This window comes from Solea solea, chromosome 16 (genome assembly GCF_958295425.1).
Source record: "Solea solea chromosome 16, fSolSol10.1, whole genome shotgun sequence".
Classification (NCBI taxonomy): domain Eukaryota; kingdom Metazoa; phylum Chordata; class Actinopteri; order Pleuronectiformes; family Soleidae; genus Solea; species Solea solea.
The window spans coordinates 15,249,927-15,277,227 of NC_081149.1; the positions used below are offsets into that span (position 1 = coordinate 15,249,927).

At 39.9% G+C, this 27,301-nt stretch overlaps 1 protein-coding gene across 7 annotated transcripts; it reads left to right on the top strand.

The window, feature by feature from the left end:
• The first annotated feature begins 200 nt into the window (after positions 1 to 200).
• sun1b (Sad1 and UNC84 domain containing 1b) lies at positions 201 to 26,198 on the top strand. 7 transcript variants are annotated; one of them, XM_058653190.1, is made up of 23 exons: positions 3,769 to 4,058; positions 6,693 to 6,790; positions 15,947 to 16,141; positions 16,305 to 16,555; positions 16,966 to 17,223; positions 17,390 to 17,524; positions 17,922 to 18,044; positions 18,739 to 18,822; positions 19,424 to 19,534; positions 19,660 to 19,779; positions 19,881 to 19,974; positions 20,229 to 20,287; positions 20,647 to 20,843; positions 21,006 to 21,281; positions 21,389 to 21,481; positions 21,794 to 21,876; positions 21,980 to 22,124; positions 22,218 to 22,532; positions 22,639 to 22,723; positions 23,520 to 23,635; positions 23,778 to 23,945; positions 24,055 to 24,147; positions 24,388 to 26,198. In XM_058653190.1, exons 2-23 carry the CDS (start codon positions 6,708 to 6,710, stop codon positions 24,502 to 24,504), a joined length of 3,201 nt encoding a protein of 1,066 aa, XP_058509173.1. In that variant the 5' UTR covers positions 3,769 to 4,058; positions 6,693 to 6,707; the 3' UTR covers positions 24,505 to 26,198. The 7 variants fall into 7 exon arrangements, with proteins under 7 accessions (XP_058509176.1, XP_058509173.1, XP_058509175.1 ...); XM_058653189.1 differs by lacking the exon at positions 3,769 to 4,058 and adding an exon at positions 5,862 to 6,245; XM_058653194.1 differs by lacking the exon at positions 3,769 to 4,058 and adding an exon at positions 12,798 to 13,010 and having other exon boundaries at positions 6,703 to 6,790.
• Positions 26,199 to 27,301: the final 1,103 nt, after the last annotated feature.

Sequence of the window (27,301 nt, forward strand, 5' to 3'; positions counted from 1 at the left end):
ATATCTCCGTTGTCCTTTTGCCTGTTTAACAAATGTTCATTAATCGTACCTGTGTATAAGTCATAATTCTTATATAATATTTATTATTCTCATTGTCGTAATTAGTATTATTACTATGATGTTGTTTGCATCAAAGGCCACTAAGGGACGCTCTTTTACATAGAAAGCCAGTTTACCATAGGACTAGCGGATGTGACGTCAGGTCCCAACGGAAAATATTACCGTGTGCGGGAAAGGCGAACGTTGGAATCAAGTTGTATGAAAGGTGAAGTACGACGGGCCGTGACTGTATACACACTTACACCAACTGACAGTTCAACAGCGGTTTCCTTCATGTGACGCATGTGAGTATTTGTCCTAACGTCTGCGCTGATGATAACTGTGTCTGTTAAATTCACGTCGTGTGGTGAACTGTCACAAGACGCTGTGGTTTCTTTAATTTGTCAGTGACGTTTTCCCGTGGTGCCTTATTTCTCCTGGTAAGATGAATATCACTTTGAAGGACGCACTTAACGAGGACGAGGGACTGGCCTCGGACTTAAGTGTTTCCTTTACCCGTGCGGTAGCAATAAGCTAGTAAGCTAATGGATTTATTGATTAAAAAATAAAATAAAAATGGGTTAAATAAACACGCCGCTTTCACAGGCCAGAGTGTAATAATAACGATAGTTATTACACTCTGCCACCTTTTCAATTGACAGAGCTGTTATTGTGTTGTAGTGACTGTTTTCGTGAATCTCCCATCAGCGAAACATCCATGTGAAACAAGAGGCGTCACTCCCGTGTACTTCCGCTTTTGTGGGAATCTGTCACGCACGCGCATGTCTGGGTAGCCATACAGACAATTTTCTAATATTTTCATGAGCTTGTGTTTGTGTGAACTGTGGTTACAGCATTCTTGCACACATTTTCGACATGTTTTTCCTTGGTCATTGTTATTGAGTATTGTAGTATGGTCACATGCCCTTAAAAATAATAAATACAGTACAAAATAGACAAATACTAAAACTAAGAAAACATACTAAAATACATTTGACCGAAAGGCATTTTAGCCAGTGCATCCATCTGGATGAATGGGAATACAGGTAATTTAATTGACTGAATGTGGCATGGTTGTTGGTGCCATAAAAGCTTAAGATGGTTTGAGTATTTCAGAACCTGCTGATCCACTGTGATTGAAGAGACTAGTGTGTAAAGAAAGAAAATATCCAGTGAATGTCAGTTTTCTGGGTGAAAGTGCCTTGTTAATGCCTTTGAAACATTTGACTTTACTTGACACTTTATTAGGTACATGTAATACAAGTGATCAGTGAGTGTATGTACTCCTGCTTAGTTTTCACATGGACCCCTGGCGTTTTATTATTATTATTATTAATAAATTATTATTTTATATTTATTTTTACACAGCAAAAAAAACAAAAACATTTAATGTAGTGTTTTATTTTATCTCCTATATCTATGTATATGTATATGAATGTATGTATATGTATATATATATATGTGTGTGTGTGTGTGTGTGTGTGTGTGTGTGTGTAGTCATTTATGGATTTGAAATGTTTTTGTTGATAATTCTGGTGACAGAATAGAAAGCATATGTTTTTTTTCTTGTTCACCTGAGTGCAAACCAGTTTGTCCATCTGGGACAAACAATTTGAAGGCAACTTAGTGGTTAGCACTCTCGCCTTGCAGCGAGAAGACCCGGGTTCGAGCCCCGGTTGGAACAAGGGCCTTTCTGCATGGAGTTTGCATGTTCTCCCCGTGTGTGCGTGGGTTCTCTCCGGGTTCTCCAGCTTCCTCCCACAGTCCAAAAACATGCAATGTGGGGATTAGGTAAATTGGACACTCTAAATTGACCATAGGAGTGAGTGTGAGAGTGAATGGTTGTTTGTCTCTATCTGCGTGTGGCCCTGCGATGGACTGGCGAACTGTCCAGGGTGTACCCTGCCTATCGCCCGATGTAGCTGAGATTGGCACAGCACCCCCCGCGACCCTCTGGTGGAGGATAAAGCGGTAGATGATGACTGACTGACTGAGTCTTGCAGTCTATGGCAGAGCTTTTGCTGTGGACTGCTGTCCAGCAGATGGCGCACCACATATAAGTTTAATTGTAATTTTTAGATTTCTCCTAATTAATAAGACAATGTAATTTCCTACCTTTTTAAAATTTTACTTGAGTAATAAAAGTGCAGATGAGCTGTTACCACCAAAATATTTGCTCCATGTTAGAGCCTGCCACATCCTCAAGAATGATATTTTTAATCTTATCTACATTAGACATGTTTTTACACAATAGTTATTATCATGTGCAACAAGATAGATGATCAGCCTGCATCTTGATAACTCTCCTGTTCCTTTGAGGTTGGACAGTTTACATTATTATTCTCCTTAAAACATCCATGTATAGACCTTTTTCATGGAATGAAATAGTAAAGACAGGTGTTACTAATGCTATTAATGAAGGTTCTGTTCTATTCAGGTACAAAACTTTATCTAAAGAGTTTAATAGCACCTAAATTAATTCAGTATTTCATTTAAAATTTACTTGTGTGGAAATGTTTGAAGTCTTCCTGAACATATGGAGAATAACTGAAGCTACAAAAGTCATGTTATTGATAGTTCAGACTGGATTCTTCCAGAACAGGACATTTTCGTTTTTGATGAGCCATAGCATTGAAGCAAGTGGTGTGTCATGATTTCTAATTGTTAAATGCACATTCCCTTTGGTTTCTTTGTGGGTTCAGCATGTAGTCTGGTTTTGAGTTATGTTCACATGACTTGCATGTCCATGTTTAACATGTGCTATCCGTGGATGAGCTGTGCTTTGTTTACATCGTGTCATCTTCACTCTTATGTGGACGTTTCAGATCAGTAACCTAATGAATGTGAAGCTTGATGCAATTGTGCTGAGCAGACTTTAATATAATTGTATACTTTCTCAGAGCTTTATCTTGAATCCACATCAAACCTTTTAATGGTAAATGCACTATAATGTTTTCTTAGGATTCCATGAGGAAATTGGTGTCAGTGATATATATATATATGTATATATATATATATGTATATATATATATATATATATATATATGTATATATATATATATATGTATATATATATATATATATATATATATATATATATATAGGGCTGAACAATTTTGAATAATATCTAATTGCGATTATTTTGACAGGAATTTATGGACAGGAATATGATTTGCGATATCAGAGGGAATGGTAATTGTGAAAGTTGTGCAGATCTGTGAGAAACTATATTTCTCTTAAGTTTGTAGAATAAGATGTGTATTGATCAAGAAAATAAGTAATCTAAAATTATAGTTTGACACGATTTTGGGGAAATGTGGAAAAAAACCAAGGTGTTTCATCTTAATAATCCGACAAATGCTTGGTCTTCTACTATACTATACTATACTATACTGGATTATATTTCAACTCTCTTTTCATATCAATTGAGTGATGGTTGTTATTGTTATAGTTATATAATAGTACGTTGTTATTCATAACAATACCAATGATAATGTTGCTGTTACAAATGTGCTGTAAGTCGTTTCTAACATGTCATCCCTCAGTATCAGTTGAACCCTCCAGGACATGGGTATCTCAGTTTAAACAATGGTGTAGAATAGAATAGATGATACTCTTCGTGCACCAGCTGCACTCCGGTGCATGCAGTTGCAGCAGCGCTGCTTTCGTCCAATAGGTTTGAAATGTGCGCTCTGACCGACAATGGAGAGCCTGGGAGTGGGAGGATCAGCTCGGCAGCGAGCCTTGTGGCTTTGTTACGCCAGGGAAGCCATTTTGGAATTCTGCTTGTTGTGCCCTAGCATAACAGACACTTGCCACACTTGCGAACTTTGTTTTGTGTATTTAAACGAGAATAAATAGTAAACGGCGTGCTAGTCCGCAGCGGTGTATACCGTTTGGCTCTCTGTGCGTCGGGATGCTGGTGGAAGTTGGCGCATCTTCCGTTTCAGTGGATCTTGATCTTTTTGGATTACGCTCTTGGAGAGTACCAAAAACATACATGGACTCCCGTCACGCGGGCAAGTTGACATCCTAGCAAGAATAACATTCCTCATGTCTACGTAGCTGTAATATAGTGGCGTGAATGTGGATTAATTTAGTCATTGCTGAGCTCCTTTAACCGCAGCTGTCAAGTGGCAGCGAACGCAACCTCGGGCCTTACTTTCCAGTGATATTTTTTTCCAAAACAAATGTACAAATGATCAGACATTCAGTCTTACAATTGTTGACAGAGGACAGCGATTACGCTTTATAAATTGTAATTGTTTAATGCGCCTTTCCTGACATTAGTGCGTCGTTGCTGCAAATAAGTGTTTTCGTGAGTGACGGCGTTCACTGAATACGTGGGGTCTAAATTTAGCACTAGGCGATGTGAAAATGTTATGGCTTACATGTCATTTGGCCAGACACTGCACTTATTACTAAAGTAGATATGCCTTTTAGCACGGTGCCATTAAATGCGCAGTGTTATAACGGTTGATTTAAGCTCGTTGCAGTCGCAGGTGGTTTGCGTAAAGGAGTCAGCAAACCTGTGGCATATATGCAGGGGCGTTTCAAAGGACTTTGGGGTCTCAAGCAAATGGGATCTGAAGGGCCCTACATTAGACCAGACCTCCACACCAACACCTAATACCATACACATCATACCTAATAAAACAATTCGTATGTATAGCCAAATATATTTGTAATTTTTGCATTAATAATACCGTCAAACGCTACTCATATGATACATCAGAGGGAATGGTACATTTTACATCATTATTCTCATTTTCATTTGAATAACGTGAGAAACAAAGATGTTTTCTTCAGTCAGAAAATGATGTGTATAGGTCGGGACAATACTTTTTCTAAATGGTAATTTGAGACGCATTTTATTATTTATTATTGCGCCTTCTGCGATTTGAAAATTGCAGTAGGTCCTACTGCAATTTTGATAACATTTCAATTAATTGTTCAGCCCTTGTATCCATCCAGGCTTTTTTTATGTGCAAATCAAGAAATGCGCATAAAACCCACCTATTGCTCTGGTCTAATGTAATCCGTCATTCTGGGGGGGTCCCTGCTTAACTTCCCTGTTGCATCGCCACTGTGTATGTGTGTGTCTGTGAGGTGTTAACGTGGTCTGCTATTGTTCATCCTGTCTCCTCAATGATGAGCTCAAGTGTTCTACACCAAAAAGATTCAGACACATGCTCAAGTAAAAGCTGCATTGCATTACTTGCTTTATTATTAAGATATGTAGACAGACAGCAGTTTAGTTGGGTTTGATTAGCCCTTCTCTCCCTTATTCTTAGGCCATCCAGCGATTATTCTGGCTTAGTGGATAGAGGTTGATGTTTAATTTTTGGGTTACTCACATGGAAGCTTCACCGTGATACCTTGATTCATTGGATATTCATTTCTCTTCACCCCTCTTTTTGACAAGATGCACATTTGAATCATCATAAAGATTATTACGTAGGTTTTGGTGGTGGTCTACTCAACTGGGTTGGATTGGACCACTTAGTAGATGTTGGAGCTTGAGGTTTGCTGTATTGTTTTTTTTGCTTATGTTCCTGATAAGGAAAGAATGGGATGTAGTGTGGTTTACAGGTTCTTAGGACTATAAATATAAAGTCAGTTATACAGATATTCCATTCTTTTTGAACAGAACATGGGCCAGACCAGGATTGAGAAATACTGGACTGGATGACAGAGGCCCCTCTCACTACTACTACCTCAAATGGAAATAGCAGCATCAAACTGAAACTTAAAAAATGGAACATTATAACCTAGATGAAGATTATTTCCAGCCTGTCATGTGTCTGCATGTTGGTTTGCCAGGTATACCTAGTAAACTGCTTGTGTTATGGTAACACAGTATGCTTCACTATTAGACACACCACTCTCTAGCCAGCTGTTTCCCGCCCATTGCTAAAACTCAGCCCAACCCCTCACTGTTTCACTTGGTTTCATAATACCGCCTTCTCTGTGTGGCAAGCTTATTCCAGCAGTCACTGAAGGAGTAGTAGCTGTCCTTGTTGAAGAGTCTGTTTAATTCAAAGGCGTGGGAGGATTGTCACTGTAGCCGTCCCGTCTCCACCAGCATTTTTAACCAGTGGCTGCCCGTTTGACGACTGCGAGAGAAGAGACGAGTCATTCATTACAGCTTTACCAGCGTCTGTGGCCTCCGGCAGCTGCAAGCCAGGGCCAACATGCAGGAAGAGGTTGGCCAGCTTTTGTCCACAGTAGTATTGTTGTGTTCCTGGGGAAAAGGAATTTCCAGCAGCTCTCATTAGGGGCTGCCGTTGCTGGGCTTTTTAACATGACTGTACTGCGTAGCTAACTGGTGGTTGTGTTTCTTGGAAAGCAGCCCGTGGAATATTGCAAGAATTGATTTTTGGTAGAGGAAGGGATTTGACAGATTTTTATTGTATTTAATGTGCAGATATGGTTCAATCCAGGCTAAACTACTCTACTGTACTTAGTGGCAAAGTGGCAGAACTTGAGCTCATTAGCAGAACTTATTTTACCGCAAGAGACAGGTTGGACAAGGCAGTGCATGCTTTTTGAGTGAGTGAGTGTGTATGAAAGTTACTTTGTGTTTCTTATCCCCGTTTGACATGTTAGCTTTGGCTTAAAAAGTCCTATGCCTTGCATTTTGACTCTTGCAGTCTAATCAAAGAAGAATGACCATGGATTTTTCACAACTGCACACATATACGCCGCCACAGTGTGCTCCAGAAAACACCGGTTACACCTACTCTCTCAGGTGAGACGTCGCTGCTATACACTGGCTGCGGGATTTTAAAAGTCAAAACTATGGTATTTCATTTACACCTTGCCTGTCTGTCACCAGGCAATAGAGCATTAAATCCTAATGAATAAATATTGTGATTGAGACCCTAATGCTGCATTTTATTCAATTAACCAAATTTATGATGGTTTGTTTTCTGTTTGAAGGCAGTTTTAAGAGCAATGACTCAAGACTTGTCTTGGATTGTCTGTTTCGTCTGACTCATAGCTGAAATATGTACAAATTAGACTTGTAGTTATGTATAATTTACTCTTTTTACATAATTGTTTTTACTTGGAGAATTTTGAAATCCATTACTTGCCTCTTGAAAATACTGTGGTTTAGTGACACTTTTGTGACAGGTTTGTATGTTTAAAAGTGAGCAGAGAGCCTTGCTCGGTGTAGAAACAAGGCACTGTACTCTGGGAAAAAATAAAGTTGCCTTTGCTTATTTCTACTTTTCTGCAGCATTTGAGAAGTTAAAGAAGTCAAAATTGCTGTTGGATTGTTGCTGGTAAATATAATGCCTGTAACACCAGCCTTTCCTGACATTTTCCTCATTCATGCACTATTACCTTTACTCCTTATTATAAGAAATTTAACCAGTATCATAGTTGTGGGAGACGGTTCACCACAAAAGGTCTGTGCATGTGTAGGTATGTTGTTGTCTCCAGCGCTGTCACCAATTTGGTCAGCATTTTGGGTGTGTAGGTCAGGAAATGAAATATCACCTTCGCTTTTTGCTTGCCTCACTTTCTGACTTTAAAAAGAAGGGTTATGTTTTAACTTTTCTGAACAGATTCCTCCTGTCAATCAAGTGAGCATATAAAAATGTTTGAACAAATGCCTTTTTATATTTGTCAAATCAAGTTTGAACAAATACCTTTTTATATCTTTTGCAAAAATGCAGTAAGCAGGTTAATGGTACTTTAAACTCTTTCTCACCCAGCTGAACAAGTTCAGGCTGCTGTCTGAGGAACACTGTCACAGTATTATACTTATTTTCTCTTTCATGTGTCAGCAACCTATATTTTGTTATACGTTGTTGGAATGTAATTGACGCACAGTTAGATTTTGCCTGTTGGGTGTTTTGCATGTTGAGATAAGAAAGTTCATAAGGTTGAGCTTGTTGATTTTATAGTATAATAGAAATGTATGCTATTAGGAAAACATGTAATGTTGAATATTGTGATGAAAACGTGGTCAATGTGGCGTGTTTGCTTTCCACCAGTTAGATTAGGGTTTACATCTAGAGGAATAAAAGTTTGCCTTTTAACTGTCTGGTGTGATACATTTGAAATGTCATGATCCATAAGCAGTAGCATCATGACTGTAGTTGCACTCTGATTGTGGATCTACTGTATGTCCTAGTGAAGGTGATACAGCTAACTTCACTTTCAAGCAGCTGGACTTTTTCCTCCTGTTAATTAGTTAGTACTTTGGTTGATGTCCGCCCACTGCTGGCATAAGTCATAGCTGTATGCAGGGTCCAGAGAAATGACACACAGACAACAAGAAAGGGATATTGACGATTAATAAATGAATACATTCTTAATTGGTTAAACAGTTATTAACATCCCTTACTACAATTGCATTAAGCTCAAGTATCAAAGTGTTGAAGACTTGCAGAGCATGAATGCATGATTTATTGCAGTTCGAGCAGTCTTTTATGATATGAATATTGAGCATGTTGACCTTGCAGTGATGCTACATTTGTGACATATTGTGTCGGCCTACTTGATACCCATATGATATTAGTGGTGTGATATCAAGTCTATTTGGGTTATTTAAAATCCAGTTTCAGTAATTAGTCTTATAAATGACACTGTGGAGGGAAGGAAAGTGAGGTGAATGTTGTGACACCTGAATGGAATCTGCCAGTTACACTGACTGACTAAAGAAAGCTTGTCGTGTTCCTTTGAGTGAAGTCAGCCACAACACTATTAATGAACCACACCGTCACAACCATGGCCCTGATCCCAGGATTACACTAATGCTGTATGCTTCTTGACTAGCTAGTTGAGAGATTGTTGTTTTTTTATTAGCCTGTGTCTGCTGCAACTGAGGAGCTAAAATAATAAATTCTCAGCTCTCACGAGAGCTACACTAGATCAATTTGAAATGTGTTGGCTGAAGGCACTTGCTGTAAATGTTTTTGTATTGGATTGTATTCTTAGTAAATAGCACAACAGCCTGCAGTTAATATTTGTTTTTTGTTCACATAGTTCAGTTCAGAAATATCAACCCTTCAAAGTCTAAAAGCTGATTGTGTGTGACCTAAGTGTGCGTGTGTGTATACTGTTTGAATGAAGTGAATGTCCTACAGTGGATCCAAGGTATCAGAGCAGAGACGGACAGAGTCAGGTGACGGAGACCGTTGGCCCATCTGTTGTAAGCGCTCCAAAGAGCAGTGACAAGTTTTGTGGCACTGAATGGTCTGAACAGAAAGAGACAGAGGAGGCCAGCCAGTCACATGCCGCTTCTATCCACACTCTGAGCTCTTTAGGGACTCCCATAAACCATTGAAGCTGGACCACCAACCTGGTGTTAATTGAATAAATACTGTAAATTAAGCCAGAGAAAGGCTGTTGTTTTCTAATATGTGAATTGAGAGAGATCTGTGCTCTGTCACTTCCTCACAACTGCTCTCACTCTTGTCTTGACTGGCCTGATGCAGTGATTTCAGTAAGTTTACCGCACATTTTTGACAAGTCTTCTAGTGAAGATGCAGGACAACATTCGTTATGCTATCTGTTTCATATTAAAGATATGAATGTTTTACTGTGCACTTTCTGAAGGATTTGAAAAGCAACTTGAAATGTATATTTTAAATAATGTAGATAGTTATTGCAAAACATTGATTTCACATTTTCTGCTAACTAAGAATAACCTCAGGTCCTGCAGACAAGAATGTTGAGGGATAAAATTAAGTATGCATATTGTAATTCAAAGTCTTATATACCTTTGATTGCATATACAACTTTGTAACCTTGTGATTTCTCCTCCAGTTTTCTTTGTTATATACAGACATTAACTCAGTGATGCACCCTGGGTGGACTAAAAGGGTTTAACATTTAGAAACTACTGCACTGACAATATTTTTGTGCTATGCTACCCAAAATATTCCCGTGCCATTCTGCAGTGTTGAGCAGTATAGCCCCTTGAAAGACAGGTTGACAACACCCAGGTCTTCACAGATCAGGTCAGGTGTGTGTGTCTGTGTGTGCACTGTGCACTCACTCAGATCCTTCATATTTTATGATGGTGGAAGTGGGTCAGTGGTGCTGGGGCCTCTGGAGTGTTTCTCCCCCACAAGTGATGACCTGAACTGTGATAGTAGCAAGCAACAACAGGGATCATGATATCTATGTACTATACTGTATGTAGCTGGTCAACTAGTAGCAGCCGATAACACATGTAAAAGATGTTCAAGAATACAAGATGTTTTTTTTTAGATAAAAAGATATATTTTTGTGACTGACTTTAACAAAAATAATAATAGTGCTGTATTAGCAGTTTGTACATGTCAGTTATGCTCTGCAAGGCAAGGGTCAGAGATGCATCTGGCCTCCTGCTGAATGTCCACTAGACAGTTGTTGCTTGGTCACACTTGTTTTGGCATCTAGTCAGTTTTTTTGCAGTATGTGCAAAGATAATGGCAGCTGCTGGATATTGGAGAGTTGTGTCTGTTATAGATGTCGGGGGTATTGCACCTTAAACAGTCAGACTTTTGTTTTCTGATTGTTAGAAGTGGTGTGTGTCTAGCATCTTCTCCAATCATAGCTCCTCTCGAGTCAGTGGGGTGTTTAGAGTGGTCTCTATGGCAACATGAAATGGCACATAGCTGTGCAGAAGGGAAGTCGTGTGAGGGTGGGCTGGAATGATCCCAGTCACGGTTTCAAATCCTACCCACCCAGAGATATTTGGATGGAAATCTAAAGGCTTTCTCCATTTGAAAGGAAATTCTCATTTCCATGACCTGTGGTTAATATAGGCCTCAGCACCAATTGGAATGAAAACTCTAACTCTGTAGTGGTCTGAGGAAACAGATGTTTGTTTAACGTTTGGGCTCTGATCTTATATTTTCCTCGTAGATGTCCAGAAGCTCCCTCTGCTCAATTTTAGCAAGACAGTGAGATAAAATTCCAATAAATGCAGTGTGATCTCAGAGTGAGGTAGGGAGGCCATCTAAATCTATTGTTCAGGAAACACATGTCCACTGCTCTTCTGTCAGTTACAACATTCCATGTCCCTAAAATGAATTGTTGTTTGCACTTTTGTGTCGTCACAACCCTGAAAATTTAAATACATTTGCATCAAATTTGCACTATTCTCCTCTATCATGTTCTGTTCCGTGTGTAAAAAGAGACATAGGAGAGCAAAACTAAGTAATGATGTTGCACTTGGATCAAGGAGCCAACCAGACAAATTTAGTTTAATGATTAGACTGGAAGACAATGTCACAAATAAAGATCTGATGCCTGACTCCTGGCTAGTTAGTGGTGTAAAATTGAGTTTGTGTGAAGATGCATTTCTAACTCAAGACAATACAATAAATCAGGGTTTCACTTATTTTTGTTCTCTTTCTTTGGTTACACCACTGCCCTTTTGTGAGACTGGGCTTTTGTAATTACACTTGCACTTTAGAAGCTAAGATTTACAACCCATGTGGTTTCTATAATCTCTACTTGTATGTGTGAGAGCGTGTATAGCACTTGGCTATACACGCTTTTGGCTTTTGAGCTCTCTACAGTAGATGTGCATCCCACAACTTCTTGGGATCCACTATAAGATAATTTTCTGTTAATGTAACATAATTAGCAGGTGTTTTCTGATATCAGCAAACACACTGAGATCCCCCGATGTAACAAATGACTAAAGCTGTTAAAATAGGGCGCTATCTTCTTGATTTCTATGCTGGCACCCTGTTTATTTACAACTGTTGTGACATGTGTATGCAAAAATGTATGTTCATTTCACTAGAAAAGAAACTAAATGACCTTGCACATATCGTACCATTGCAGCAAGGGTGCTGTTGTGCCATTGTTGATGAGAATGCAATACAGGCCCGTATTCATATGCCAGAAAAAAAGCTTTTAATCAAATGACATTAGAATCAGATTTATAGGATTATTTATAGGTGCAACATACAACATTTCTCGGTCTTTAGAAGCTACAGCATTTATCAACTATTGGAATGCAGCTCATACTGTGCTTCCACAGCTATTCTAACTGAGACCCTACTGCAAACTTTCTCCTCCACTCCACTTCATTCACCACTTCACGGTCACCTTTCAGCCACTTGCTTGTGACGCAGTGTGGTATTCATTGACACTATGCACTAGTAGTTGATGTCTTGCAGGTGATGATCACAAGTAGCTAGTTAATATCGATGGTATGCCATTTAAGTGGTGTTGCTAATTACTCTATTAATGGTGGTGCACTACTATTGAATAAATATAGATGGATAACTGACATCATTTTCTTTGCCTATAAACCTATGCAAGGCAGACAGTGAGTGGTTGGATCTTAGGTCCCTTTAGTAGCAACACAGCTAGAACTGTAAACTCATCAGAAAAGATGTTATTCGAGTTAGATTGTTTTTGTCTTTGTTGTGAAGGCATTTGTCATTGGTGAGATGATGACAAACTGGTTTTGCATCAGGATTTTTGGCAGCTGTTGTGAGCCTCGCATGTTTCACCCAACATTGTTCTTTTACCCCCACAGGCAGATATTTTTCTACAATGAAAACACATTCATCAAATAATGCATGTACTTTCTTTTAAGTAATTAATATTTTCCATAATCCCTGTTATAAAATATATACATTTATATTAGTTTCTAAAGATTATTGGAGTGTTTCCTTTTCATAATTTGTCAACATCCCCATTATAGCCACACCTAAAAAAATTATGTATCAACATTTCCCGGAGCTCATTCTGAAATACCTTGTTTTGACCTTGTTTTGACTTTGTTTTGGCAGTGGTCACCAACCTTTTTGAGCCCAAGATCCCTGGCCTCGACTCTGAACAAAGGCAAGATCTACCTATTGAGGCATTGAGAGAGAGAGAGAGAAAAAAAGCCAAAATACCTGGCATATTAATCACGTCTTGGCCTCCTCTTTAAGAACTGTGCATCACACCAACATCAATCATCATCAAGTTGCATTAAATTCATAACAAGACAAAGAATGAAGGTGTGCTATTTTCTATTTACATTACAGAATTATGTACACAGTAGGAAAAACAATCAACACAATTATGTACACAGTAGGAAAAACAATCGACACATTTTATAACATGTGGATCATATCTAGTCATTGATAAGACTTAACTATGACATGTATTATGCAGAGATGCTTTCAAGAGCCTGTGTATGTGTGTGTGTGTGAGACAAGTGAAGCACCTTCTGCTCAGAGCACGTTGCCATCCATAATAACGTGTGAGAACAATCAAATAGCAATACTTAAGCTACTAGCATGTGGGTGGCATTTTATGTGATTTGATGCTTTGTGTAGTCCTGTGTTGTAAGAAATTGTGTTGTGCTCACTGTGGGGCAGCTCAAGTGTTACATAAGGAGGGAAGCTTCTACTAACCTGAATGTCAGGATGGGACACGTGCATCTTCTTCACTCACCTCTGAAAGCTCAGTGTCCGTCTCTATTTATGTTAGAGATTTGGACTGTGGCCACCTAGAAGAGAGCGGCGCACACATCAAATGGATGCAAGTGAAGAGTTAACTGATTTAATTTTGCAGCTTGAGCGACATTCTAGAATCTGCATTTTTTTGGTTTCTAAACGTTGTTGTAGTTTATTAATGAAGATATGTTTGCTGACCAAATACGGTAACCGCTGTGTCAAGTCAAATTGTACACAATAACACGGGTATAGATTTTAACTTGATTAAACATTGCGAGCACAACTGAAGTCTAAACCAGTACACGGGTATACAGGTGCTGCTGGTCAAGTGTTGCCTCATCTGGTCATTTTGCATTACTTCAGTAAATAAAAAAGTTTTCAAACACAGAAGTCACAAAACAACACAACTAGACCTCTCGATCGATGCAGCAGTGGATCAATAACTCCACTATGGAATTTGCTGTGGGAGAATGAGTCATTTACAAAGTGACACTTACAAACTGCGGTGTCCTGTTCAAAATGGCTAAAAGTTAAGGTTGCAAATATACTGTAGTGCTGATTATGGGAAGAGGAGGCCAACCGTACAAAATTGCTGCCTGCTACCATTGGTAGAGCACTGTCTTGTATAACCCACACCTGTCTTAAATATACATATACGGTGAATATGGTTCTGTTCATGAGATGTCACTTAGGCACATGGGCTGCATTAACACGGATACCTTGTTGTAAGCCACACAGATAAAGTGTGTTTTTGTTCTCACACACGCCCTGACCTGCACAGAGCTTTATCACCCCCGACACTCAGTGATTGATCCTGATAATGCTGATCCATCCATACAAAAGTTGTGTGTTTTTGTGTGTGCACAGATGAAGGAATGTCACAGTGAAGTTGTTTTTTACTCAGTATGTAAACTGTGAGCAGTCTATTATTGCAGCTGTGTATTGTAAATACCTTTCAGCTGAACTCACTGGGTTGATTGCATTTCAGTCAATTGGGCCAACAAAAATAATTTAGCAATGCAGAAATTAAAGCACTGTGTGAAGAGCAGACAGTAAACTACACTACACAATAAACTGAGTGGAGTCGAGCCATGCTACAAATGTATAGTGGAAAAGCACCAGTAGTGTATATCTAATGGTACCACTGCATTTGTTTATTCCCCCTGGGTGAGGAATGTTAACTCACAGGGAACTGGGAAACAGCAGTAGAGGGGTGTGTCACACACAGGCACAAATACTGACACTTGAGGCGTGGTGGCACAGAACAGTGTTGTAATGTGTAGTACAACACTGCAGTTTTTTCATCATTAATTCAATTGTTAGTCTTCCATCTCAAGGGTGGTTAACAACAAAGTTTAAGGTCTTGCTCTGGCCATGTGCTCCGTGAGGATCCAGTTGGAACAAGAGGCAGAGTGAGGACTAAAAGGCATAATTGGCTTTTGGTGGGAGTATAATCCCTTAGGCCTTAGAGTCAGAGGGAGGACCAGAGAGCAACGTGTACAAGAGCACATCAACATTACATCCATGTATTTGCCTTAATGTGCACACACTGTGCAAGAGCCTCTGACAGGGACTCTATATCCTTGTTCCTTGAAACCAAACAGCCCTTGTTTAAACAAGGAAGATCCTTCCTTTCCAAGTGTCAAACAGGAAGTTTATTCTGTCCTCCAATGACAGTTAAAATGCTTGCCCCCTTTATCCACTGTCCCCTGTGTGTCTGTTGAGTTATTCTGCTTGACCTAGTTAAATGACATGCAGATATGTGTACTCAGTCTGCAACACGATCAGATTAGCTCAGTTCAAGTTGTCATAAAAGTGATCTCACACACACACACACGCGTAAATATAACTTTATGCCGTCTGTAAAATATTGAAGTAGTGAAAGAGGACGCCAGTTTTGTTTTTAAACCAAGTGGGATTATTGAAATAGTTACTCTAAAGGCAGCAGTGAATTTCACAGTTGTTGCCCTGTTCCCTTATGTTACTCATGTGTGAATGTTGGCCTCCTCTGTGAGGTGGGTGTGGCCCTGTGACTCACAGCTGCATGTTGAAGCCTAAATTTATAACGCTCATGGTGTGTTTCCACTTACTGTTGATTATGGATGGCAGTTGGAGTAGATTTTTTTTTCTCTTCCCAGTTTTGCATAGTTTGGGATGTTTACTTGACTTGTTTTTCAGTTTGAATTTCAAAGGCACACTGCTTTTTCCTTTTTTATTATTTGTATCTTCCATGAGAGTGAGTCACTTCCTGTTAGGCCCACTGCCAGGAGCAAGCGCATCACAGCTCTCCAAAGGCTCTGTCTACTGCTGTATTTTGCCTGTTTTTGCTTGAAAAAGGAGGAAATGAAAACCTTTGTGTTTGACTGCAGAAAATGATACACACACACATGCATCATGAAATGCCTATTTAGAATTTTTGTGGAGCAAATTTCAGGACCTCATCATCAAACTTTTTTGTCACACCTTTTTCCTCTCTGCTCTCCTGTCTCTCTCAGCTCCAGCTACTCCACAGCAGCATTAGAATTTGAGAAGGAGCACCAGATTGCTCCTGTATACGAGTCGCCCAGGATGTCACGACGGAGCCTGCGTCTGCAGACCAGTGCTGGTCACTATGACAACGAGAGCCTGGCTGATTACTCTCAGAACCACAGTAGCAGTACCAGTTACACCAACACCAGGAGAGAGACGAGGTAAGACTAGAGATGTGTAATAACACTCTTGATGTCCGCTTACCAGAGAGTACATCGGGCACATTGAATGTGTTTTTATCTGTTTGTGCTTGAGTTCATATGTTTTGCTTGTCTCAACACGCAGCAAAGCTCTTAAACTTCACCTGTTTCCCGTCTCTCCCAGGACACTACGGAGCAGAAAGCAACAGTCCAATGCCAACACGTTGTCATTATCGCTAAGCCAGGCTTCCACACCGAGGAAAGCCCTCTCCTTCTCAGCTGTCAGTACTCCAATTAACAATAGCAGCAGCGTTCAAGAAAGTGGCACTGTTTCTGGTGCCACCCTTCACAGCTCCACGTTGGACCAGTCCCGCCAGAGACGCACTGTCACCACAACCACCACCACTACTTCTACGTCTGTGGGTGGACACTGGGGTTAGTTGAAAATCTATAATCTTTAAGTGATTGCTCCATATGACAAAGGAAGTTTTATGCTTTTAAGTTAGTCATTCAGAAGTTCAAAGGAAATGGATGATGATAAATAATTACATGAATTCTGAATAGTAAAACAAAGGAGGCTAAATTATAACCTGTATGTCAATCCTTCCACGTGAAGTATTAAATACATAAAGGTATTTTCATTAAAAAACTTAACTCATGTACCTACGCACTCAGAATTGTACCACATGGCACTTCCTGTCACAATTTAATTGTCTTATTAAGCATAGTTTTCACATTCCTTTCACATTGCATTGTATTTAACTCCAGCTGTTTGATAATAATTACCTTTTTTTTTTGTGAATTACTATTATATTTAGGTCTTACACTTTGTGTTGGTCTTTCAGGGAAAAGCACCACCACTGACCACGGTTTCTCTAACCTAAATGGCGACACCAGTCTGTCTGAGTCCCACACCTTGCTCGCCAACGGTTACATCTGCAAAGACTGCTCTTTACACTCTCAGGAGATGGACTCATTTATCACACGGTCGTCATCGTCATCATCATCATCTCAGGCTGCAGAAGCTTACGCTGACGTTCACTCTCCTTCAACTGTACCTTTCACAAGCATATACTCCAGAGACAGGAGGAGGAACAAGACAGGTGAGGCGCTGACACGATTCTCACTTGTCAAACCCATACTGCTGTACTTTTTATATTTGTTGAAAATACTAAAAAAATGACTGCAGAGGTTGAAGAGCTATATGTTTATACAGTATATTAATTCAACTGCGATCATAATATAATTGGTAGCGGTGTCTCTTTCCAGGCGTCCTGATGTCTATGTCTAACACGTGTATGCGCTACAGCAAACGAGTCCTGACCCCCATAGTGTCCTTAATCACCCTGCTCTACAACAGTGTGCTCTGGCTGGGTTCAACTGCCAGGAGCCTTCCAGGAAAAGGTATACATGAAGACATACTCTGTGCTTTTCCTCCATTAGCTATAGTTATCTTTGCTTTTTTTTTTTTTTTTGTTGCATTGACAATATTTTCTGACACATTTCAGGTTTTTCCTATATCTCCACTCCTATGTGGTTTCTGCCTCAGCAGGCATCTTCCAATCATTCTTAAAGTTTTCACATTGAGTCATGGTCTTTTACTATTCCACATAAACCTTTTTATCTTTCCTCTATCTATCAAGGTTTCCACAGCTTATTGTTGTGTCTTCTAGTACTTTTACTGTCACACACTTCACTTGCCCTTTACCCAGTCTCACCCTTATTATTTGTAAATAAGTGTGTCTCCAGCCATGCTTTAAGCATTTTGACTAACAGTTAGTGTGGACGGATGTGTCACCAGGTGCATCAGTATCGGACTCAATGAGACGAGCAGTGTCTTCCAGTTTGTCCCAAATGTGGCTGTTTAAGCAGACCACTCTCAACAGGATGATGGGCTACAGAGCTAATGGCTATGAAGGACAAGGTACCCACTGTTGTTTCAATGGGCAAAGGTCAAGGTTCATGGCTCCTGACCTCCTTTGCTGCTCTCATATTAACTGTTTTCTTACAATTTCTCTTCTCCTTTCCTGCTCTTACTTACTTTTTTACTTTCTTGCAAGTGGGAATCCCCTCTTCATTTCCTTTTTTTTCTTTCATTTCTCTCTCCAACTGTCACACATTATATTTCTATTACTCAAGGAGGAGATATACCAGAAATGAACTAAACACTAAGCACCACCTGAATCAAAACGGTCACAATCATTCAAATGAGTTTGTAAAGTCTGCTTAAATGACCAGTTAAGCAGAATTGGAAAAACGTCCTTACATTTCAAGGTTCAGCTAACATGCACCTACAGTGTTTCCATGTGCCACAGTGCCTGACACCTTTATTTCTAATGTACTCCTGATTCAAGCTGGTTTCCTTTACAGTTGCAGAAGAATTGTATCAACTTTATAGCTTGGGTTTTCACTACTCTTCTTTTTCCTCACGTGTAGCAGTCGTCTTTCTGTCCTGTCATTTAAAAAGACCACTCGTCTGACATCACCGTGATGCATATTCCTTTACTCTCCCTCTTTTACCCACACTTTTTTGGTCATAATTTCATCAACATCATGCTAGTGTTTTTTTTATTTTTTTATTTTGTAGATAAATGTGTTGTGTGTACTGTATGTTGCAGCTCACTCGAGTTTCTGTCGAAGCATGAATGTCAAGGATCTGGTGACTGAAGAAACATCACAACTGGATCTCAATGGTTCTCTGTGTAAGCAGATGCACACACACGGACACACGCATTCTCTCTTGTTCTTGTGGTTGCCATGATTGACAAGCATTAATAATGTGCATGTCCTATGTGAGGCCAGTGAGCAGAGGTAGTGTGAACTACAGCATGTTGACTGTTGTGACCTTCAGGGTTTTTTTTTTCCCACTCAAATTTGCAGCCCAAACCTATTTCAAGTTTAGCACCAAAATTAGAAATCATTTTAAATGTATAAAACTGAGAAAAACTATGAAAAGCATGGGGAAATGAAATGCACCAAAGCAGTGTCAGTAATGAAAAGCTTTTTGGTTCATTAGGTGATTTTGAGAGATGAGGTTTTTTTCACGTTTTGCATGATGTGCAATGTACATGCTATCATTTCATTAAGTTGTTTTATTATTATTATTATTATTATCATCATCATTATTATCATTGTTATTATTATGTACTATAAATATGATTTGCTTTGGTTTTGGTTTTCAGTAATTTCAGCTTGTTCATTCACAAGTTTTTGATTTATTTATGTTTATATTATGTTCTCATGCTCATTCAGACATCCTTTTATTATTCTGTTTGCTTCCATCCATGATTTTGGCATACACAGGTGATGACTGTAAAGGGAAACAGTATACTGAGACACACAGCAGCATCCTCAAACAGTCCTCCAGGCCTCGAAGCCTAGGGGGGCCACTGTGGAGCATCCTAGCTTATGCAGGTTAACCACCACTTTATTTTGCTGACTGTAAATATACAGTACTATTACAAGGATGAAATTAGCACCTGACACAGACATGAAGTAATCACTAAATCTAAAATGTCCTCTCTTGTCTCGTCGCCCAGGTTACTGCCTCCTCCAGCCAGCATACTGTGTGCTGAGTGTAGGCAAGGCTTTGGGCTCAGGTGTTGTGGCAGCGGCACAAAACTTACTGTCACTGTTCTGGGTGCTTCTGTCAGCGCCAGGTTAGTAGCTGTTTTCTGACTGGCCTTTGAAAAAGAAATTGTCATCCTCTCGTCTCCTGGGCAACATGACTTTAATGTAATTTTCTTTCTAATCTACCCAGAGAAGGCAGGCAGAGGACTTCTGTGGTTTCTTGCAACAGGATGGTACCAGCTTGTGTCTCTCATGTGTCTTCTTAACGTCTTTTTCCTGACGCGGTAAGAATGCCTTCTTTTCTGCAGAGCACAAGGGTGAATTTTGACCTAATATTTTAAACCAATGTTTTTTTTACATTTCATATTTTTATAAGTGTCATGCTTTATTGATTACAGTAGTTGTAAAGACAGTTACATATATAATGCACCGAGTGTTACGACACAGTTGTTTCATGAAAAATACCTGTCCTCTCAAATTGAACAGCATAGTGTTGACTTGTGTGTTAATCTGACCAATATGGTACTTTGTGTTTTAGATGCCTTCCCAAACTCTGGAAGCTCCTGCTGCTCCTTTTGCCACTTTTGCTCTTGTTTGGTGAGTTTAAAAGCACAAACTCTTAAGTGCTCGACTCATTTGTCATATGTGTAACCCAGTTAGTGACCACATGCAGAGAAATAGCCATCTAGTAAAGCAGTGGATGTTCAAACCAGCACACTTCCCTAGAGCATGATACAAATCCAGTACCAGATTCAGGTCAGTCATTCTGGGTGTCTAGTGTGTTTTTGTTGTGTAGTATAGTCCTGCTCACATCTATTTATGCAATACATATGACAGATCTAGTGTGTCTATTTCTACCCGAGTCAGTTTTTATCTTTTCCAACTCACACAGCGTTTCCACTTTGAACCATATAAGGGTTATCTAACATCAAGTAAATTATGCCCTCTCTCTGCAGCTTTATGGTGGTGGGGTCCATCCACATCTGCCCTGTTTGCCTACCTCCCTGCCATTAACCTAACCCAGTGGCGTCCTGCGTCTCCCTTCACCCTCTTGTCCAACTTGATACCAGCTTCTGCTCCAGTTCCTGCATCTGTCCCCACACCAGAGACTCCACTGGAGCAGACTCCAGCCACCCCAGTCCCACACGCTCTGGTAAGACAAATAACGTTATGGATTATTAGAGTTATTAATGACGACACTGCTTTTCTACTTTTTCTATTTTATACAACATGTGTCTGGTGCAGTTCAGATATTTAGTCAGTTCAACCTTTCTCCTCTCTCTTCACTTCCCTTTCTTCTCCTCCTCCTCCTCAGCCTATCCCTCCACCAGTGGCAGTCTCCACTGTAGACTTGGAACGTCTTCTACATGTCGAGCGGCAGCTTGCCCTGCTGTGGGAGCAAGTTCAACTGGGTGATGAGAAGGAGAAGCAGCATCATGGGGATGTTCTGGTTCTCTATAACACCCTGACGGAGCAGTTACACACTCAGACAAACAAGGAGAGCCTGGGACTGTGGGTTTCCTCCCTGCTGGACCAGAGGCTCGGTGTTCTGCGTGGAGAGTTTGAGCAGGATAATGCACATCGGGCAAAGGTAGGGGAATGAGAACATCTATTGTTCCTCAAAGGGTTGAGTGACATAAGGAAACATTTATGCTTAAAAATGGAACATTTTTCTCTCTTCATCTATGCTACATGTAGAGTGAAGAGAAGCAGAAACAACAACACGAGAGTCAGGCATTACAGCTGGCTGATTTAGAACTGCTGCTCAATGCTCTGGCTGTCAAGACTCAGGTATGTTTTTTATTTATTTATTCATTTATTCATTTATTTACTGTGATTTTGACATAGCACTTATCCAATATACATGATTAAACCTGCCACAGTGTAATGTAAATTCATAGCAAAATTAAGAGGATGAAAAGTAAAGGCAGGCAAAATCTAGCTGCTAAATGTTAGGAAATGGGTCAAATGTCCTTTGTTGAAAAGCTTGGCATGAGGGTATCTGAATCATGAAAGTGAGGGTTTCCTTTTGTGTTTGTTTTGCTTACTTTAATTGGCCTACTTTATCCTCTGTGATGCTCATCAATGATATCTGTTGCATAGGAGTTGCAGCAGAAGCAGCAGCAGTATGAGCAGGAGAAAGAGAAAGAGGTCGACATTCCACCAGCAGACACGCCGTCAGTCAGGTAATAAAGACAAACGCAGTGAAATCCATATTGCTATAAGGTCTTGTACAGTTAATTCTTCAAGATTATGGCAACTCACATGGAGGTTCTGTCGTTCACCCAGTGTGGGTGTAAAGCAGGAGGACCACGATGCTCTGCTCATTGAGGTGCAGAGGCTTGAGGTGGAGTTGGCTAAAATCAGACAGGACCTGCAGAGTGTTGTGGGATGCAAGGGCAAGTGTGAGCAGTTGGATAACCTGCAGGAGATGGTAAATAACCTCTTTGTCAGCATCTTATTGTGAAGATTTTCAGACATAACATTTAAATAACATTACTTATATGTATGTTTACCTGTCCCCCAGATATCAGGCCAAGTGTCCTCTCAGGTGCGCAAGGAGCTGCAGGTTCTGTTCTTTGGCAGCGGAGGGTCAGGAGAGGAGCAGGGCGCGGTGCCCGAGTCTCTGATCAACTGGCTGTCCCAGCGCTACGTGAGCTCACCTGACCTGCAGGCCTCACTGGCTGCACTGGAACTGAAGGTCCTGAGAAATGTGTCACTGCAGCTGGATCTTAGCCGGGCCCAGACCCTGGGTGAGGCAGAGTCTCAAGCCCAGAGTATCGTCCAGACAGTAACTGGGACTGTCCGACACACCGTCTCTGCCGAGGGACTGACAGAAGAGGTAATGACTTCCTACCATCAACATGGCCCAAAAGGAGCTGTCTTTAAGAGTTTGTTTTCGTGTTTGAGCTTGTTTTTTTACACTCCTTTCATCTTCTCTATTGCAGCAAGTGAAGCTGATCGTCCACAATGCGTTAAAACTCTACTCCCAGGATCGAACAGGCCTGGTAGACTACGCCCTGGAGTCTGGCGGTAAGAAGGAAGCCTCACATTGATGTCACGACGGGTCCATCCTAGGGCCTTTATTCTTTAAGTTTAAGTTAATTGGTTAACCTTGTAATGCTCACATCCAGATCTAGATCCAGATCTAGATGCCTCACTCTCTGGACGTAAAATGACAGAATTTTCATTTTAAGTGTCACTGTTAGTCTAGTCTTAATGGCACTGGACTCTGTTGGCTGTCAGTAAATGAGATACATACTGTAGGTTAGGGATGAGTAAACAGAGCGATGTAATTGGAGAAACGGGAGGAAGTGTAATGAAGGTGGGAAAGAAAGAGCTGTTCAATTATTAAGATGTGTTGAGATTGTTTGAAATGTGAATAAGTACGACACCACCTTGCCTTGTTCTTTAAATACGTATTACTCTATTTTAAAATTCTGTTGTGCGTATCATGTAAATTGGTTTGACTGCTTTGAATTTCAATATCAATATTCAATACCCTTGACATAGTGGTTAGAAAGGGTTAGCAGGCTAGCTGTTCCACATAACACTGTGCTTTGCTCTAATGTCCCAAGTCTTGTGTAACAAGGGCACAGGCATTAGCCAGGCTGGAGGACAGCAAGGTATTATTGGTTTGGCTTCATTGTCGGATCTCTTACTGAGCGGTCTGTTGACCTACTTCACACAAAGTGTGATTATCTGTGCTAGCCTTATATACACACACACACACACACACACACAGCTGTGCAGTATGATCATGTTTGAAAGCTCAAAAAAGCTTTTCGAATTTGCCTGTAACACAAACCTTTGTCCTTTATGTGTGCAGGTGGCAGCATCCTCAGTACCCGCTGCTCAGAGACATACGAGACAAAGACGGCCCTCATGAGTTTGTTTGGTCTGCCGCTGTGGTATTTCTCCCAGTCTCCACGAGTTGTCATCCAGGTGAGCTCATCATGTGATACCCAAAAAAAAACCACCTTTTTCCAGGAGTGGTGTCTTATATGACTGATTTAAATACTTTAGTGAGTGAGAAATAAAACGTGTTTGTAAAAGTTGCCTCTGTGGCTCTACTTTGCCTCGTCAGCCTGATGTGTACCCAGGTAACTGCTGGGCATTTAAAGGCACTCAAGGTTATCTGGTGATCCGACTGTCCCTGAGGATCCTGCCCACATCCTTCTGCGTGGAGCACATCCCCAAGGCCTTGTCCCCAACTGGAAATATCACCAGCGCCCCACGCAACTTCACTGTTTTTGTAAGAAATACTAAAATGAAATCTGTTACATACATGCCTTTTCAAAGCAAGCAGATGTGATGAATGGCCTTTCTTTTTTTTCTTTTTTTTTATCTCCATTTACATTCAGGGTCTAGATGATGAATACCAGGAAGAGGGGAAGCTGCTGGGACACTACACATACCAGGAAGATGGGGAGTCACTGCAAACTTTCCCAGTTACAGTAAGTGTAGAGGCACTTCCTTATTAGATTTTTGCATACTTTCTGTGCTGAGTTTGCATTTTCCCAAAGTGAAAAAATTGATTGGAAGTCAGTTGTCATTTAACACTTCAGTGTAAAATTGTTTAATGCAAGATTAATGTTTTTTGATACTAATACATTTCATTAAAAAAAAAATCTAAACTCATTGAAAACCATTTGAATGTCTGCAACCATATGCTGAATCTTGTCCTTCTCGTTCAGGAGCAGAATGACAAGTCCTTCCAGATCATTGAGGTGCGGGTGCTGTCTAACTGGGGTCACCCAGACTATACCTGCATGTACCGGTTCAGAGTCCATGGAGAACCTCGGCCTCAGTGAACCCGAACCTCTACCATATACACTCGTATGACATATCGCCCTATCTGTACATAGCTCTTGTCAACGTCTTTCCAAAAACATGCGGGGGACTTGGTGGTACTTTGTGGACTTTTTTTGTATGGAAGCCATGGAAGCACGAGGGTTGTAGATTGTAAAAAGAATGTGCCCAGACTGAATCATGAACTGTTTTTTTTTTTTTTTTTAATATATATATATATATATATATTGAAAGAATTGCAGGAAAGTGTAGGTGGATTTTTGATGTTTGAGTTGAGGAGAAGAGCCACGGAAGAAGCTGAAAACCCCCAGTCCCAGTTTTGTAAAATGCCTCTTGCACTGAATTAGCCTGTGAGGAAGGAGACCCTACCAAGCGGACATATCCATTCTCCCCCGCACCTTCCTCATCTGTAGAAAGGTGAATGCCTGAAATTGGGGAGTTGACTCATTTCCACCATTTCCTCACACACTGGATCTCAGTGTAACTTGGTTTCTGTCGTTAATCATCCTTATTCAACTTTATTTTTCCTGGTAGAGTCACACTGCATTCTTTCTTTGGTGCAGTCCGGACATGTAATCGTCTTCATTGCTGTCACATCTTTACAGTAATGTTAAGTGAGCTGGGTGGACGGTCTGCTGGACTGGATCACGCTCACCAGTGGGTTCATACTGGACATGTGAGATTCTCAACATTTAAGGCTTGGCATCATGCATGGCCATATTTAATTAAGATTTTTTTTTTTCTTTCTTGGAACTCAACATGCTGCCTGTGGAAAAACTCTGAATGTTTTCTCAAGTGGAAGCTTGATGCAAGTCGACCTTTAACTACACTGCAACACTAATGTAACCTCTAACCTGCTGTGTGTGCTGGGAGTATTAGGAGGTTCATCACAATACTGTCCATTGGACAAAATGTATGTATGGTTACGGAGGACTCGAGCATGTGTCTCCTTCAAAATCATGCTGTTACTCTTTTACATGCCTCGTGGATTTATGGTAGTTTGCGTCCGACGTCTGAGGTCACAAATTACAAATCATTGTTGGAACCTGAATATTAACTTCTGCAGATCAGTGTGAATTTTCTTTTCTGTGATTCTTTTTCATGAGGAGATTCTGTCCCTCGAGCGCAAACGTCCTCAGCCGGGCTCCCTCTATTCTGAAATTTTGAAGGAATGTAATCTGTACATTTTATTGTTGATAGTTGGTCCTTTATATCGGCTTTTATCAGTGTTGCTTTATAAGAGGAAAAAAATCACCCTGTCATTATCATTATTATCATTGTTATATTACTATTATTTCTACTGTTACCCATGATGATGTTTTGTATTTTTTTGGGGGGGGGGGTGTAATAGTGTCAGAGAATGCACTGCAATAACTTGTTAGACGCTTGGCACAGGTCTTCACGATTTGTTTTTAATAATGGGGTGGTCACCACTTTTGGCTGCAAATACGGAGAAGTCTAGAATGCTATGTATAAAAAAATGTTTTGTTCACAAACCTATTTATTAACAAGTCAATTAGTTCCTATAATATGAGTTATTGCAATGTATATTTTGTGAAAAGCTAATTGGTGCATTTTGGAACCATCTTGGGACTTTTTTTTTCTTTTTTTTAAAAAAAAATGCTATTTTTGTTCAGTCATGAGATGACTTAACTGCTTTGGAATATATTCCAATAAAGACTTTAATTTTGAAGAATATTCTCTCCTTATGTAATTATGGTCAAACGCCCATTTTTTTTACTAGCATTTTCACCAATTTTTGCTGAAAAAAGTAAGATAAACTAACCCTTAATTTATCCCTGTAATCTCAGGTATGTCTGGACCCCAAATGAAGAATTTTGAATTGAGGCAACGGCTTGATCTCACAGCTGTAGTGCATGGGTCGTAAATATAAATGAACCTCTTTTAAATTCAAATCATTGTCAGATGGGTTCACACAATGCTGATGAAGCGTATTGTCGGTATATACCGCTTTAAGTGTCCATGAAAAGTTTCAGACATGGATTCTGCTTCTGCTATACTCAACATTTATTAGGACTTATTAATTGTGTTTTTATTCTAGTCTTTGTGTCTGATTTAGAACATTTGTGCACCACCAACAGCGCTCCTGCCTGACCATGTGCTAAACTATGTCTGCAAGTTTCCTGGATGCAGATGGGAAGTAAAAGACGAAAGCCGAACAACAACTAACTTAGTTATGCATCTAGTTGAATTTGTGAAAATCTTTGGCATTTTAAAGGCCTCTACAAATGAATTAAAATGGCAATTTAAGGTGTTGATTTAACTGTGCACAGTTCTCTGAGCTATGGAAGTAACAGCAGTAAGCAGTAAAGGTTCCACCATTTTATCACAATTGTGGAACATTTTGCACTCAAAACCTGAAGTAAAATAACATTAAATAACAATGGCACACTGATGTGTGGTGAGGTAAAGTGTAAAGTATATTACTATTCTTAGTAGTAATAGTATAATACAAGTATAATCACCCAGATTACTTTGTTCAACCGGTGTTATTGATTTCTTGGGCTACTTGTTTAAAAAATAATTATATTTCTGGTCCTGACGAAAGTTTATAGTGGATTTAAGTGACAACAATTCAAACTGCAGTATCAATGGTGAGTCACCAAGTGCCCTCTAGTGGCGAATGCGCGAAACTAAGAATTAATAGATTGTAATCTGGATTTTTTTTTTCCACACGAATATTTTTGTTCGTTTTTTTTATAACACATTGCAGAGGAACACCGTTAAATTATCTGATCGTTATAATATAATATAATGTGACATAGATCATCACTCTAC